This window comes from Neospora caninum, chromosome VIIb (assembly GCF_000208865.1).
Source record: "Neospora caninum Liverpool complete genome, chromosome VIIb".
NCBI lineage: Eukaryota > Apicomplexa > Conoidasida > Eucoccidiorida > Sarcocystidae > Neospora > Neospora caninum.
This window is the reverse complement of record NC_018394.1, coordinates 3,658,733-3,670,520: the sequence shown is the minus strand read 5'-3', so window position 1 is coordinate 3,670,520 and position 11,788 is coordinate 3,658,733. Positions and strand designations below refer to the sequence as shown.

The 11,788-nt window shown below is 51.8% G+C and overlaps 2 protein-coding genes across 2 annotated transcripts; both read left to right on the top strand.

Annotated features, from left to right (window-relative positions):
- Nucleotides 1-2,386: 2,386 nt before the first annotated feature.
- Nucleotides 2,387-4,036, top strand: NCLIV_028550 (conserved hypothetical protein; the record flags this gene model as incomplete). Its single annotated transcript, XM_003883049.1, has 4 exons — nt 2,387-2,554; nt 2,826-2,903; nt 3,488-3,587; nt 3,876-4,036. The coding sequence occupies 4 exons, from the start codon at nt 2,387-2,389 to the stop codon at nt 4,034-4,036; spliced, it is 507 nt and encodes a 168-aa protein (XP_003883098.1).
- A 3,343-nt stretch (nt 4,037-7,379) lies between these two features.
- On the top strand, nt 7,380-8,951 carry NCLIV_028540 (conserved hypothetical protein; the record flags this gene model as incomplete). The annotated part of the gene is made up of 3 exons (XM_003883048.1): nt 7,380-7,723; nt 8,086-8,233; nt 8,616-8,951. 3 exons carry the CDS (start codon nt 7,380-7,382, stop codon nt 8,949-8,951), a joined length of 828 nt encoding a protein of 275 aa, XP_003883097.1.
- Between the last annotated feature and the right edge of the window lie 2,837 nt (nt 8,952-11,788).

Below are 11,788 nucleotides of genomic sequence, written 5' to 3'. Positions count from 1 at the left end.
AGGGGGAAACGCGTATTTCCGTTTTACCAGTTTTACAATCGCTTCTTCTGGGAGACCATGATAAGCACGTGTAGAAGCTTTCCCAGTTGGCAGCACACCTGTTAGACCAGCTGCTTCGCTTGCATCTCTTGTTTCCGTCATCCGGCGGCATATATTTAGACCAGTATACTGAGTTCATTGCTAAAGATATAGTTACAAGTGAAGTCAACCGGCAGACAGTTCGTGCGTATTCGATCCCGTGTAAAAAGGTAGAAGAAAACAACTGCGTCGGCAGCGGAAGCTTTCTGAGGCGTCGGGGGCTAGCCGCTTCATCGATATAGATGGTTTTGACAATGGAGGAAAACTGCTGTCTCTGATATGGTATGCCACTTCACATTCGCAGTTTTCTGTTCAGCGGGGTTAAAGGTACAGATCAACCTTTTTTCGGGATACACTGCAGCCAAAGCCGCGCGAAGATCTCTCCACGTGTGGTGTGTGTTGTGAAGCGTTGTCTGTGCCCAACAAGGCATTTTGGCTCGACTTCGACATCAAATTTGATTCTGCAACCAGGCAGGATGCAGAGGAACTAATCACGTTTCATAAATACACACAGTGAAAGCTCTTTTGATTTCCCTGAACGGAGCTGCATATTAGATTCCATGCTAGCAAACGCGCAGGATTTGTTTGTTTGTTTTCGCGACGCACCCTTTCCCCACGAAGCAAAACTGCAGGAGACTCCGCGCTCACCGACGTGGTAAAGGATCAAACGCATTTAACATTTTTTACTGCTATTGAGAAACACATTCCATTAGCTTCCCCCTAAGGTTAATCGCACAAACATTCCTTCATGAAATTCAACTTTTTTTCTCCTCTTCCTAGAAATATAGGAAAGAGGGTTACAGGTCTACTGTCCAGTGGAAACTGGATTACAGACGTTGGAATCTATGGCACTTTCGCTCCGACGCTACGTGCCAATTCTGTGGAGCAGGTTGCTTGCATCGAAATGCACTCGCGTCTCCTAAACGGAAGGGGCGTCGCCGCTCTAAAACGTAGCGCCATGTAAGTGTTAAGCGTTGCTCCGGTACCCGGAAGACGTATGCGGGTTTGCCCGTTAGGCTCTGCGTTTGCTGCCGGGACTACGACGGGCGGCGCACATCACGTAGACGGGTACGCGAGAGAGAACTCCTGGGGGGAAGGCCAGAGGAAGCGCCTAAAGATGGGCTGCGCCTCGTTCTTTGTTATTGTACCAGTTATTTCTTATGAGCCTCTGCCTTCCCACTGGCTTGGACGGTTCGGAACGCGCTCATCTGCAGGGAAAATCATTCAGCGAATGCTCAGCAAGCAGATGAAAAGATGAACGTGAGCGATCAGGATACTGTTTGGCTTCTGTACGTTTGAGAAATGTGCAGTCTCGGGGTTACAGAAGTGCTAGACTGTCATTACGTGCCTTCAAGCGCACTGTCGATTGAGGTGTATTTATCAAGCATTCGCTAAAGAGCTGGCCATGAAGTGTACCACACCGTGTCGCCCCGGAGACAGGCGTTCCTTACCGTGGTACCCAACAACGAACACACTCGCGAAAGTGCCAGTCGTGTGTCTGTAGCTGCTCCTCGTCGTACGCTAGTTTTTAAAGAGCATGCGCTTTCGTTTAAACAGGCTCAGTCTTCCCCCCGTCCCTGTTCGGCTGGGACGGCTGACGCCGCGCTGTCCGCGATGGATAAATTTGCGAGTCCGTGTCAGGGAGGGGGAAGAAGATGCATCCGACCGTGTTCTTTCCCATGAGTTCAGTTTTGAACCAAAGACTGCAATTTTCCAGCTTGGCCCCACAGAGATAGACGTGGATTCCCAGTTAGTCAAGCCCCGTGACCTTTAGTACAAAATTCGGGTTCCCAAAAAGGAACAGACCGTGATGCGCCGCGAATACGCGGCGGACCATGCCCCAGCCGCCGCCAGCAAATCGGGTTCCGGAAGCATGCAGTGCAAGTGGCTTTTTCTCTAGACACTTTTCGCGTGGTGCCTGGCTGTCCACTTTTGCGCGTGCCGTTCGCCCAGTCCACAGTCTATGCTTAAATTGATTTCCGAGGACCTGGCATACTGTGTCTAGTATTTCTCAGGGGGAAGAACAACCAAAACGGCAGTTTTCCAGTGACGTTGAGACACGGTCGTCCCTTGATCGCTGGCTGTCCTTTTCTGGGAATCCTCGCGGGACTTCGAAGGCGTACCGCATTCTTTTCGTTTGTCGCTTTGTCAAACTCACTCGTGAGGAACCCAGTTCCGTCAGGAAGTGGACGTCGAGAGGAGAGACAAAGAAACACTGTGGGTCCGCAGCGTGCGACTTTTCTGCAGAAGGGGCCCGTTTCTGCTGTGCTTCGGCGCCAAACATATTTTAACTCTGGTCTTTTTCGTGATGTCGACACCCGTAGAAAACGGCGCTGGCGCCGCCTCAGCCACGCCTGTTGAGGCTGCTGGAGGCCCGGATGCCCCTCAGGCCGCCGGACCTTTGTTGGATGAGGCAACAGTTGCCGACAGTGCTCCCGCTGCGCCCCACGAGGTATCTGGAATTTCCAAACGAAAGGTGAGTGACTTTCCTCTGAGACTCAACTGCTGACACACTGGGGCGTTTTCAAACCTTGTGTCCCTGCTTCAGAACGATTTCTCGTGCAAAGCGGTGTATCGCGTGAACTTGTACCTACTTGTTTTCGGGTCTGGTCTCTGTAGGTCTGCAGTAAGAGTGCGGGAAAAGAGTTGCACTGGGGAGAGACGGGAGTACCGCAACATTCCAAACACTCCTCGTAGGTTTGCCGGAATTCGGTCCCTGCTGCGCCAAACTTTGCTTTTGCACGCAGTCTCAGGTGCACGAGCCTTTGATCAAAGCCGATGGCCAAGCAAACAGCGACGAGGACGTGGCACTCTCTGTTGGAGGGGTAGGACACAGTCTTTCGCACGCAGCAAACGCGGTTCGCATGATTTCTGCGTCCCTGAGAATTGCAGTCAAGAAAGTTGTGACTCACAGGGTGTAGCACATGGGGCTGTAGTCTTGGAACTGAACAGGCATGTAGTCACGCGAGACTAGGCATGCGTTGGGAACGACTCAACACTTTGCGGGTGTGGCCTGCAGATGTTTAGCGACTAACGGGAGCCGTTCTGTAGACGTGAACGGTCTCCCCTTTAGAGGGCAAAGGTTTCGCGTGAGAGGTGCACTTCTTTTGCATATCTTCCGTTTCGGTGCGCATTGTTTTTTCCCCTACGGGCGACGCCTCATCCTTCATCTTGTGCGTGATATTTTTATGACGAGGCGTGCGAACCCCAAACGCTCTGGCAGGCTTGTACGATGCACCAGCAGGTCCAAGTAAAGATCCGTCCCTGCACGCACTCCCGTGAGAGGAAGACGTGGGAATGCTGGTAACGGAGGAATGTCTCCTTTTTGAAGTCCTCCGCTGTTTGAGAAGATGGGGACACTCATAAGCACGACCGTGACAGTGTCCGTTCGATTTGTTGTGTTGCACAGCAATCCAAAACGGACGACAACGTTACTTGGGTGGTGCTGGCGTTGCTGGCCTCTTTGATTTGCCCCCCAGTGGGCTGCTTCGCTTTCTGCTTCAATCTCCGTAAGACTGGTGTCCGTGAGGACCGCACAGACCTCGTGGGATAACACACAGGACCGGTATGGGTGACGATGCCACTCGCGTCCCCTGTGTTTGTTGCCATGCGTTCCTCTGCCTCTCCCTGTATTTGGGGCGGAAATACATGATTGATGTGAACCAATGTAGATGTATGCACGCGTGTATACGCATGCGGTGAGTTAGACGCGTTTGTTTGTTTCACAGGAGGTTTAGTGCACATGGACAAAGTTGAGAACCATTGTTTTTCTGCAACCTTCTTAATGTCTTTTGCAGGTTATCCTGAGGACTCTCGCAGATACTACTGGGCCCTTCGAGCACTGGAAGTTGGAAGCTTGCTGTCATTTATTTATTCCCTGTTGCTCGTGATGCTTCTTTCCGACTTGAAATTGGTCTACAGCCAGAACGACGCAGCTCATTTCGGAGTCGGGTACTAAAGGCACTCCAGCTGCAGCCGCTGCTCAAATGAGAGTTGGCCGTGAGCCTGCGCTGCTTGGGAGAGCGGAAAAAGGTGGACTGTCGTCTGCGTTTCAAGACTGGGCGGATTTCAAACTGGTTGAGGGCTCCCGTTGAGGGCATTCGCCGGGTGGTTGCCAAATGAGTGCTCTTCTGTCTTCAAGAAAATAGAAACGGATGCCTGGCAGGAACCCATCTCACTTTTCAAATAGGGGGTTGCGGCGTCTACTGACTTCTTCCGTGGTTGTTTGACAGTGCTAATTCTTCTTCACACGGGTAGCATCAGTGCACGGAGGCGTCGGAATGTAAGCTACCTTGCAGTGAACCCCTGATTTGACGAACCAGGAGTAAATGGGGCCCAGAATGGTGTCGGTCCTCGTTTGGGAATGCACACGTTTCTTTCGACGAGGGTGCAATGCATGCAGCTTTTCAGCTTGGTCGGGTTTCTGCCGGTCATTGCCCTATCGTTTGCGGACCTCGCTACTTTGTTAGGGCCTGAGCGCATCGAAAAAAACTTTGAAAAGCGCACCAACCGACTATGCGTGTTTTCTCCGGCCAAATTGTCGAGGGCGTAGCCGAACCAGTGAAGAACGGAAAGTGTGCGTGGGGGGGGAACTTCTTCTGTGCCGGTGTTATTTTCCGTCGTTTTGGTGGATGAAGGCGTTACTTGCTCGGTTGTTTACGAGTGGTGCGGGGGGACAGCATGCTGCGTGTGTTGATCCGCATGCATACAGTGGGGCGTACAGTTCGCCAGTGGCAATGAAGGCAGCCCAGGAAAGGTTGGGGCTTTACCACAATAAATGCTGGTAAGAGGCCAGCGGAGGGCTGAAGAGTTTTTGGGTGTGCATTCTACGAGGAACTTAGGTGAACGGGGCGCTGTGGTGTCTGGGGTCTATTCGAGTAACTTCGTAGTTTTGTGGTGTTGACCGGGAAGTATACAATTCCAAATCAAAGGCAACAGAGTGTATCTACCATTGCTGCTACCGCAGGTTTAATATATATGTTTTGCCGGGGACGGAGGTGCGTTCTGTGAATTTGCTGTCCGCCTAGTGCCCGTAAACTCATATAGCCATGTGAGTCGCGAGTCGTTGTTAACTAGTTCAGGACTTCTTGTCAGCCCACTTGGGAGCTGTGGGAGTTATGAATGGCAGATGGAGTATGCATATGTTTTCACTGAAAAGGAAGGGTTGCGTTTCCCAGAGGCATTCGTTCGTCGAGCAGTTGGACTATTACCCGGATCTCGTTGTCATTTGTGGTCGTCAAATCACAAGCGTATCGTAGTGGCCGTGCAGCGCGGTGTGAAGTCTGAGAGATAACCGTGCACCACCCTAGCTGCCTTTAATGGCTGATTAAGACTACGCGTGAGGTGGCGGCTGCAGGAAATGGTAGCGTGCCTGGAAATCCAGAATTAACGCGTTTGATCTCTTGGGGAGACATTCCAAGGAGCCGAACAGATGTTGCAGTTAACACGAGCTACTGGTTCTGCTGCTTCGTGCAATCCCACGGTGCTGCTGCCAGCGCTTCGAATGAGGCCGCATATTCCGTGTAATAAACGAACCACACTAGATGACTCCCGCACTATGTAGTGGGCCTCGATGAAAACCATAACACAGGGGCCGTTGACTGCAAGAAAACAAAGTAGCCCGCATCGGCGAACATCGTGCTTTGTACTGACAATCCGCAGCTGCTAGGTATCTTCGGAGAGGACCCTTCTACGCTGTGAGCGGTGAATGAAAGATGTCCGTCAACTACATAAGTTCGAGGGCGAGTAAGCCTGCGGATCCCTGTTCTCGGAAGGCCTGTGACGACACTTTCGGTATTCCTTCTTTGGATGCTTCACTTTATCAGATAAACAACCAGTATCATCGATAGAAATGGCGAGATCCTCTCAAGTGTGGTGGTAGTGTTGCACCCACTGGGACTCCCACACCTTGTACGCAATTCCACCGTTGTGGCTTAGAAATGCTTTCAGATGAGGAAGTTGACTGCGAAGGCCCGGGAAATTCTTCTCGCCCTATCAAAGTAACGCAGACGTTTCTTAGTTGTGGATGAAATGTGAAAAGATAGTAGACGCGTCACAGCATAGATTTTGTCAAGAACGTACTTTCTTTCTGTGTTACGGTTCTGTTGTAAGGTTGCACTGCCCGTAGCCGACACAACCTGAGCCAGGTCAGTTCTCTAGCCATTCTTTTCCTGTATGTGTTTGAACATCCATCATTTTGGTATCAGTATGCGGTCTGTTCGGTGGACAAACGGTACACCGGCGTTAATCCCTAGTACACACATACACACTGGTACCAACATGAATTCTCAGAGGGGACATGCCTTAGACATACGATCCCAGCTTACCTCCCTCAAACAATTCATCCTCCGTTCACAGCGACTTTGTTTGGCTTCAGACGTTGCAGAACGGCAGTTGATGGTGATTTCGTTTACTCCTGACTGCGGAAGTTGCGTGACCGGCTTTCGATGGGACGAATGTCGCAGAGAGCGCGGTACGTTTGTGTGCATGGAATGCAGCTGGACAATATAGCTGTGTTTGAGATATATACAGGGTGTATATGGCCCCGCCAAGCAAATCAACCTCACAACTATCGGTCAACGCACCCGAGAAAAGGTTTTGCGAGTTATCTTGTGCTGAGTCCGCCGTCCTTCGGTTGACGGCTTGTGCCAGCGCTTGGCTTTGTGCACGTGTTCGGGCAGCCACTACGCATCGCGATGAGAAGCTACCCAGGAAGCTCCCGGGGAATTTCACCGTTGAACCTTTCCAACTTGTGGCCGATTCCTTCAAGATCCAAGATCACCTTTTCCCCACTTTTGTGAACTAAAGAAAAATGCTTTTAGAGGCTTTTCTCAGAAGCTGTTCTTTCTTAACCCCGTACTTTTGCGTTGCTGTGAATCAGGCACGTTCGCCGCCACTCAGCCGGCGCGGAAAACTCTACGGAAAAGTCGCTGTTTCCTTTCCGTGCCAAAACTTTTCCCGCAAAAGACCATACCTCCGGCGTTGTGTTCTTTCCTGCATCTCCACACTCATTTAGATTGAGTAAGACTTCCTTCTAAGTCAGAGTGTGTTCCACTCCCCGTGCTCTGCGACGTCAAACTGTATGCTTGCTGGCGCGGTTGTCGCAGCGGGGCATCCGCTTCATGCTGACGAGACGTGACTAGCGAAAGCATGCGCTACGCCTCGACGATGCACTGAGTAACATTCCCACAACAAAAAGTTCTCCGTTTTCCACTGAGCTTCGTTCAGGGGTTTCCGTTTCTTTGCGGAGCTATTCTGGCGGTTGTTAACAAGCTCTGCACTCCTATTCATTGTTGCACAAAATGTTCTGGTGCTGCTGCGGTGGTCAACGGGACGCTTCGTCTCACGAAGTCGTGAGTGTGCCCGTCGAGGCGCACTCTGGCGGAGGGGCTCCTTCAGACGATGTGACGACTGCGACGCCACCTTCATCCAGCGCGGGATCGGCGGCCACCCGCGTATCGGTAGCAGAAAACAAAACAGAAAAAGCTGGAGTTGAAAGAGCGCCAATCAAGGGCGGCGTCTTCAAACCCCCCCCAAAGCGGGAGCAAGCGCCGCCTCCAGTCCCCATGACCCTCCCCAAGTCCGACAAAGCCAGAAGGACCTCTGTTCCCATGGAAGCCGAGCTAAGCTCTGGAGCCTATTTAGTGTAAGCTCGCGCCACCAGGCGTCCGGACACCACTCTCAATGTGGCGAACATGCGTTGTTTTGGGTCAGCCGTGTCGTGTTCTCCCCGCGTGGCTGTTCATTTGCGGTGTGCTCCAGGTGTGATCTAATGCCCAACCACGTACCGTAGTGTGATCCTCCCCTCGTTTGTTGATATCTGGAGACTGCGAGAGGATGCCATCGTAGTGGTGTGGACCTCGCACGCTCTCAGTTGTTCGCTCAATGCGAGTGCAGGACTCTGGTACGCCCCCCCCCCCCCCCCCCCCCAGTGGGCTGCTTGGAGTCTCTACCAAATACCGTTCCCTTACTCTGCCGTGGCTTCTGGTTCCTCCATGGTGTGCTCAGGTACGAGAAGGACACTGATTCGTTGTACGTCCGGTGGAGTCGCACGCCGGTAGACAACGCGCTAGCGTGGTTGAGGCCTCTTGTCCAAGTTCCTGGTCACAAGTTTAATGTGAACAAGGGAAAAGAAGTCTTAACGAAGGAAGCACATGTAAGTCCAAAAGTAGGGTGATCGCTTCTGTGGACGCAGCCCACTTGGAGGCAACGATGTGCCTGCTGGAGAACGAGTGGATAGTGTTGGGGAGAGACAGCCATTTTGACGCCATATTAGGGAATACTTGCCGCCATCTTCAAACTGGCGGTAGGTACCTTTATCGTTCCAGCAACCGGCTAGCGGCTGAGACGTACTTCACGTCGAAGTGACATCTTCGCGCCACTAGCGGTTTTCGTAAATATGTGGCACCACACAGTGCATTTGCGCGCGACCAGCGAATCGCCTTCTTTGGAAAGCGTTTGGCAAAGCTTGCAGGTGTAATGGCTAGCTAGGCCACCGTCGAATCATTCTGGTTTCTGATACGATTTGCTGCGTTCAGAATCCGGAGAAATATTGTCGGGCATGGGTGGCGTTCCTGAGAATAACTCGGGAGTTTCCATCCAAGTGCATGCTGCTCGAGAACTTCGAGAAGACTGAAGCACCGCAAATACGAGTCCTCCTGCTGGAATGCCCTGTCGACAACCCTGGGAAGGCAGTTACGTGCGAAATGACCGGTTACGGACTGCTGTACGACCTGCTGAAGAACGTGAAGGCAGTCGCAGTTGTGCCCGAAACAAGCACATTGATTCCGATCGGCGAGCCGATGGAAGCCAAGGTATTCGTTCAGCGTGGAAGCGGAGAAGGGGCTGCGGAGTCCCTGGAGTCGGTCAATTGATAGGGTGTCTACAGAGGAAGACTTCCACACCGGTACAAAGTGACACGCGATTTAAGGTCAGCACACCCAAAACCAATACGTCGCGCTATGGAAAGTGCACGCAAGCCTCCTGATCTTGAAGGCCGTCTGGTTTAGCAGGTTACCTCTATCCAGTGACACGGATGGATGTGAATGGAAAATGGAAAGCACACTTCTTGATGCTACCTTCTGAGTTTGCATTATAATAATCGTTTGCGTTGAAAACGATATACCGTATGTGCTTACGACTGATCCATTCGTTCCCGCCCCCGAGTGGGTTTCGCGACGACCCCTCTCCTGTGATTAACGCAGGTTAGCGTCGCGTGATCCGTCCTGGAACTAGCGTTTCCTTCTCTCCTCTTTCAGTTGGCCGGTGTCCACGGTGACACCGGCCATGCATTTGGTACACAGACTTGAGGCGACAAAAAACCTGTGGAAATGGAATCTCTATTTCAGTGGTGAGCGGACAGCCGTGTTACACGCCGAAATAATGCTAACATAAGCATTACTTGGTATGGGGACTGACAACAGGTATGCTTCACTGCTGGCGCACGTGGAGTCCGGCGGGGATAACGGAAACTCAACACGTGCACATCTCAAGCCAGTGACGCTTGTTCAGAACGGTACACCAAGTCCACACATATACAGTAGGCATTTTGCTGTAAAGTCATCTTGTATGGATAATGCCAGAAACTCTTTGTACTCAGGGGAGTTGTAGGTTTTTAACAGTAACACAAATTCAGGCGGCATCTTGCGACAATCTCACCTGTCATGCGCGGTGGAACTGCAAACACTACGGCGGCGCGAAAGTTCTTGAAAGCTATGGAAAGGAGCCTTGCGAAACGGAAGGTCCGGGCAGTGTCGCTGATAGCTGTCCACAGTAACGCCTTGCCATCAGAAGTCTGCATGGACTTGCCTTAATCTTAGCAGAAAAACTGGCAAAGAGCTATTCGTTTACGAAAGGAAGATGCGTGAGAGGGGTCATCAAAGAGGCCACGCCGTCGCCCTAACATTAGGCTTGAACGTACTATCTCTACACGTTCACCAGCGATCGAATTATCCCTTTCTCAAATGCGTCGGACCGTTACTTGCATGGTAGCCATAGAACGCCGTGCCGATTTAGAAACCTGCTTCTGGAGCGTTGTTCTGCCGGCGGCGCGTTGCCTTCCAGCAGAAGATTGTGAGCCTCCTCTGAAGGGGCTGTGTGTAGCAGCGTCGAAGAGGGGCAATTATTGACGAACGGCTTCTCCTGGTCAAGCACGCACAGTGAATAGGGGTTGACCCAAAGTGACACGCCACCAATTTATCCTAACTAGCCGCATTCAGTTATTCATTGACGACCTCGTGGTCTAGATTCAACCATACTATACCGCAAGCGACTTTCACAGGAGCCCTCTGGACGAGGCAGAATGCTTCTGGCGATGCTCTGTACAATTTGCCGAACGCGCGCTTAACGTACACGCCTCTTCGACACACACACACACACACACACTGCCGTGCTGGCAAAGTGTGCTTCGCACAGCATCCAAACTCCCCAAAATCAACATGGACAGAAAAACGGCGCAACTCGTAGCGTTTTTGACGTGAAGGATACAGCTGCCTGCACTGACGTTGGCAAGGCCAAATTGGAGGGCGGAAAGGGGTATTTGTGAGCTGGCAACTGTGCAACACCAATCAAGAGCGACGGGGCACTGTAGGCCCCCCCCCGTAGCCTGAGCGGGATTCGCACGTCAGCGAGCGAGAAAAAGTTGGTTTGAAGAGCCGTTAGGAATGTGTGGAGGGAGGCCTGTCCTTTGCAAGGACGCGCCTGTCTGAAATACGCGGACGGAGGCGTGCCTCTCTTGAGCGATCGCCGGAGTCCCTTGTACGGGTGTGGAGATACTTGTACCATTGGCACGGCAATCGACACGGCAGCTCTCATAGATTTTATTTATACTTTCTTTGGCGCACCAGTGGACACTATCTTGCAATAAAGGGTGCCCTAATCATACGAAGCAATATACACATTTCCACGTCGTGCGGCTCTATCGTCAAACCCGCTCCTTGGCCTCTGGGCCGACGCAGTAATTAGGTAATGACCAACAGAATTTCATTCGGATCGATCCTTTTGCAGTCAGCTAACTCTCTCCGACAGCCCGAATGCACAAACTTCCCGCTGTGCTTCCCAGAATCCGGAGGTTGGCCCGATCATCTGGACCTGGCATTGGCCCTGGAACCAATACTATCTACATCAGTCTGCTTTCCCTTGCTGATAATGCAAGCTATACTCAGCAAGAGGCCTCCCTCACAGTAGAACTTCCACAGTACGCGCACATCGGAAAATGTGCGGGGCTGCGAATCACCTTGTTTTTAGTGTCGAAGGACCCAGAAATACCTGGTCTAAAACGTGTTGCGCAGGTTCGCTCGGCTGGACGCAGAGAGAGCACTCCTTTGACATGTTTCTCGTCGAGATACAAAGCGCTTTCCCGACACCATGCACGTGGCACGGCTATTGAAAGAAGGTCAGAAATGAGGTATTCCGTAGTTGATGTTGTTTGCCTGTTTCGCCGTTTTGTTCTCACTTCAGCGCCTTGCTCTGTATTTCTTTCGCAGTGCGTGTGTCGACTTGCAGGTTTTACTCCCGTCCTCATCCCCACGAGGGGCAAACATCGCCTTGCCTACGGTGAGACTGTCGGTTCCTAACAGCAGTGACCAGAGCAGACTCTCAGGTAAAAACACGCTGTCGATTGTGAAAGACCCATGTTTCTCACCATATCTACAGATGCTACAGAATCTACGTGATTAACAACGTACGACGGACACATGTTGCATTGCCATGT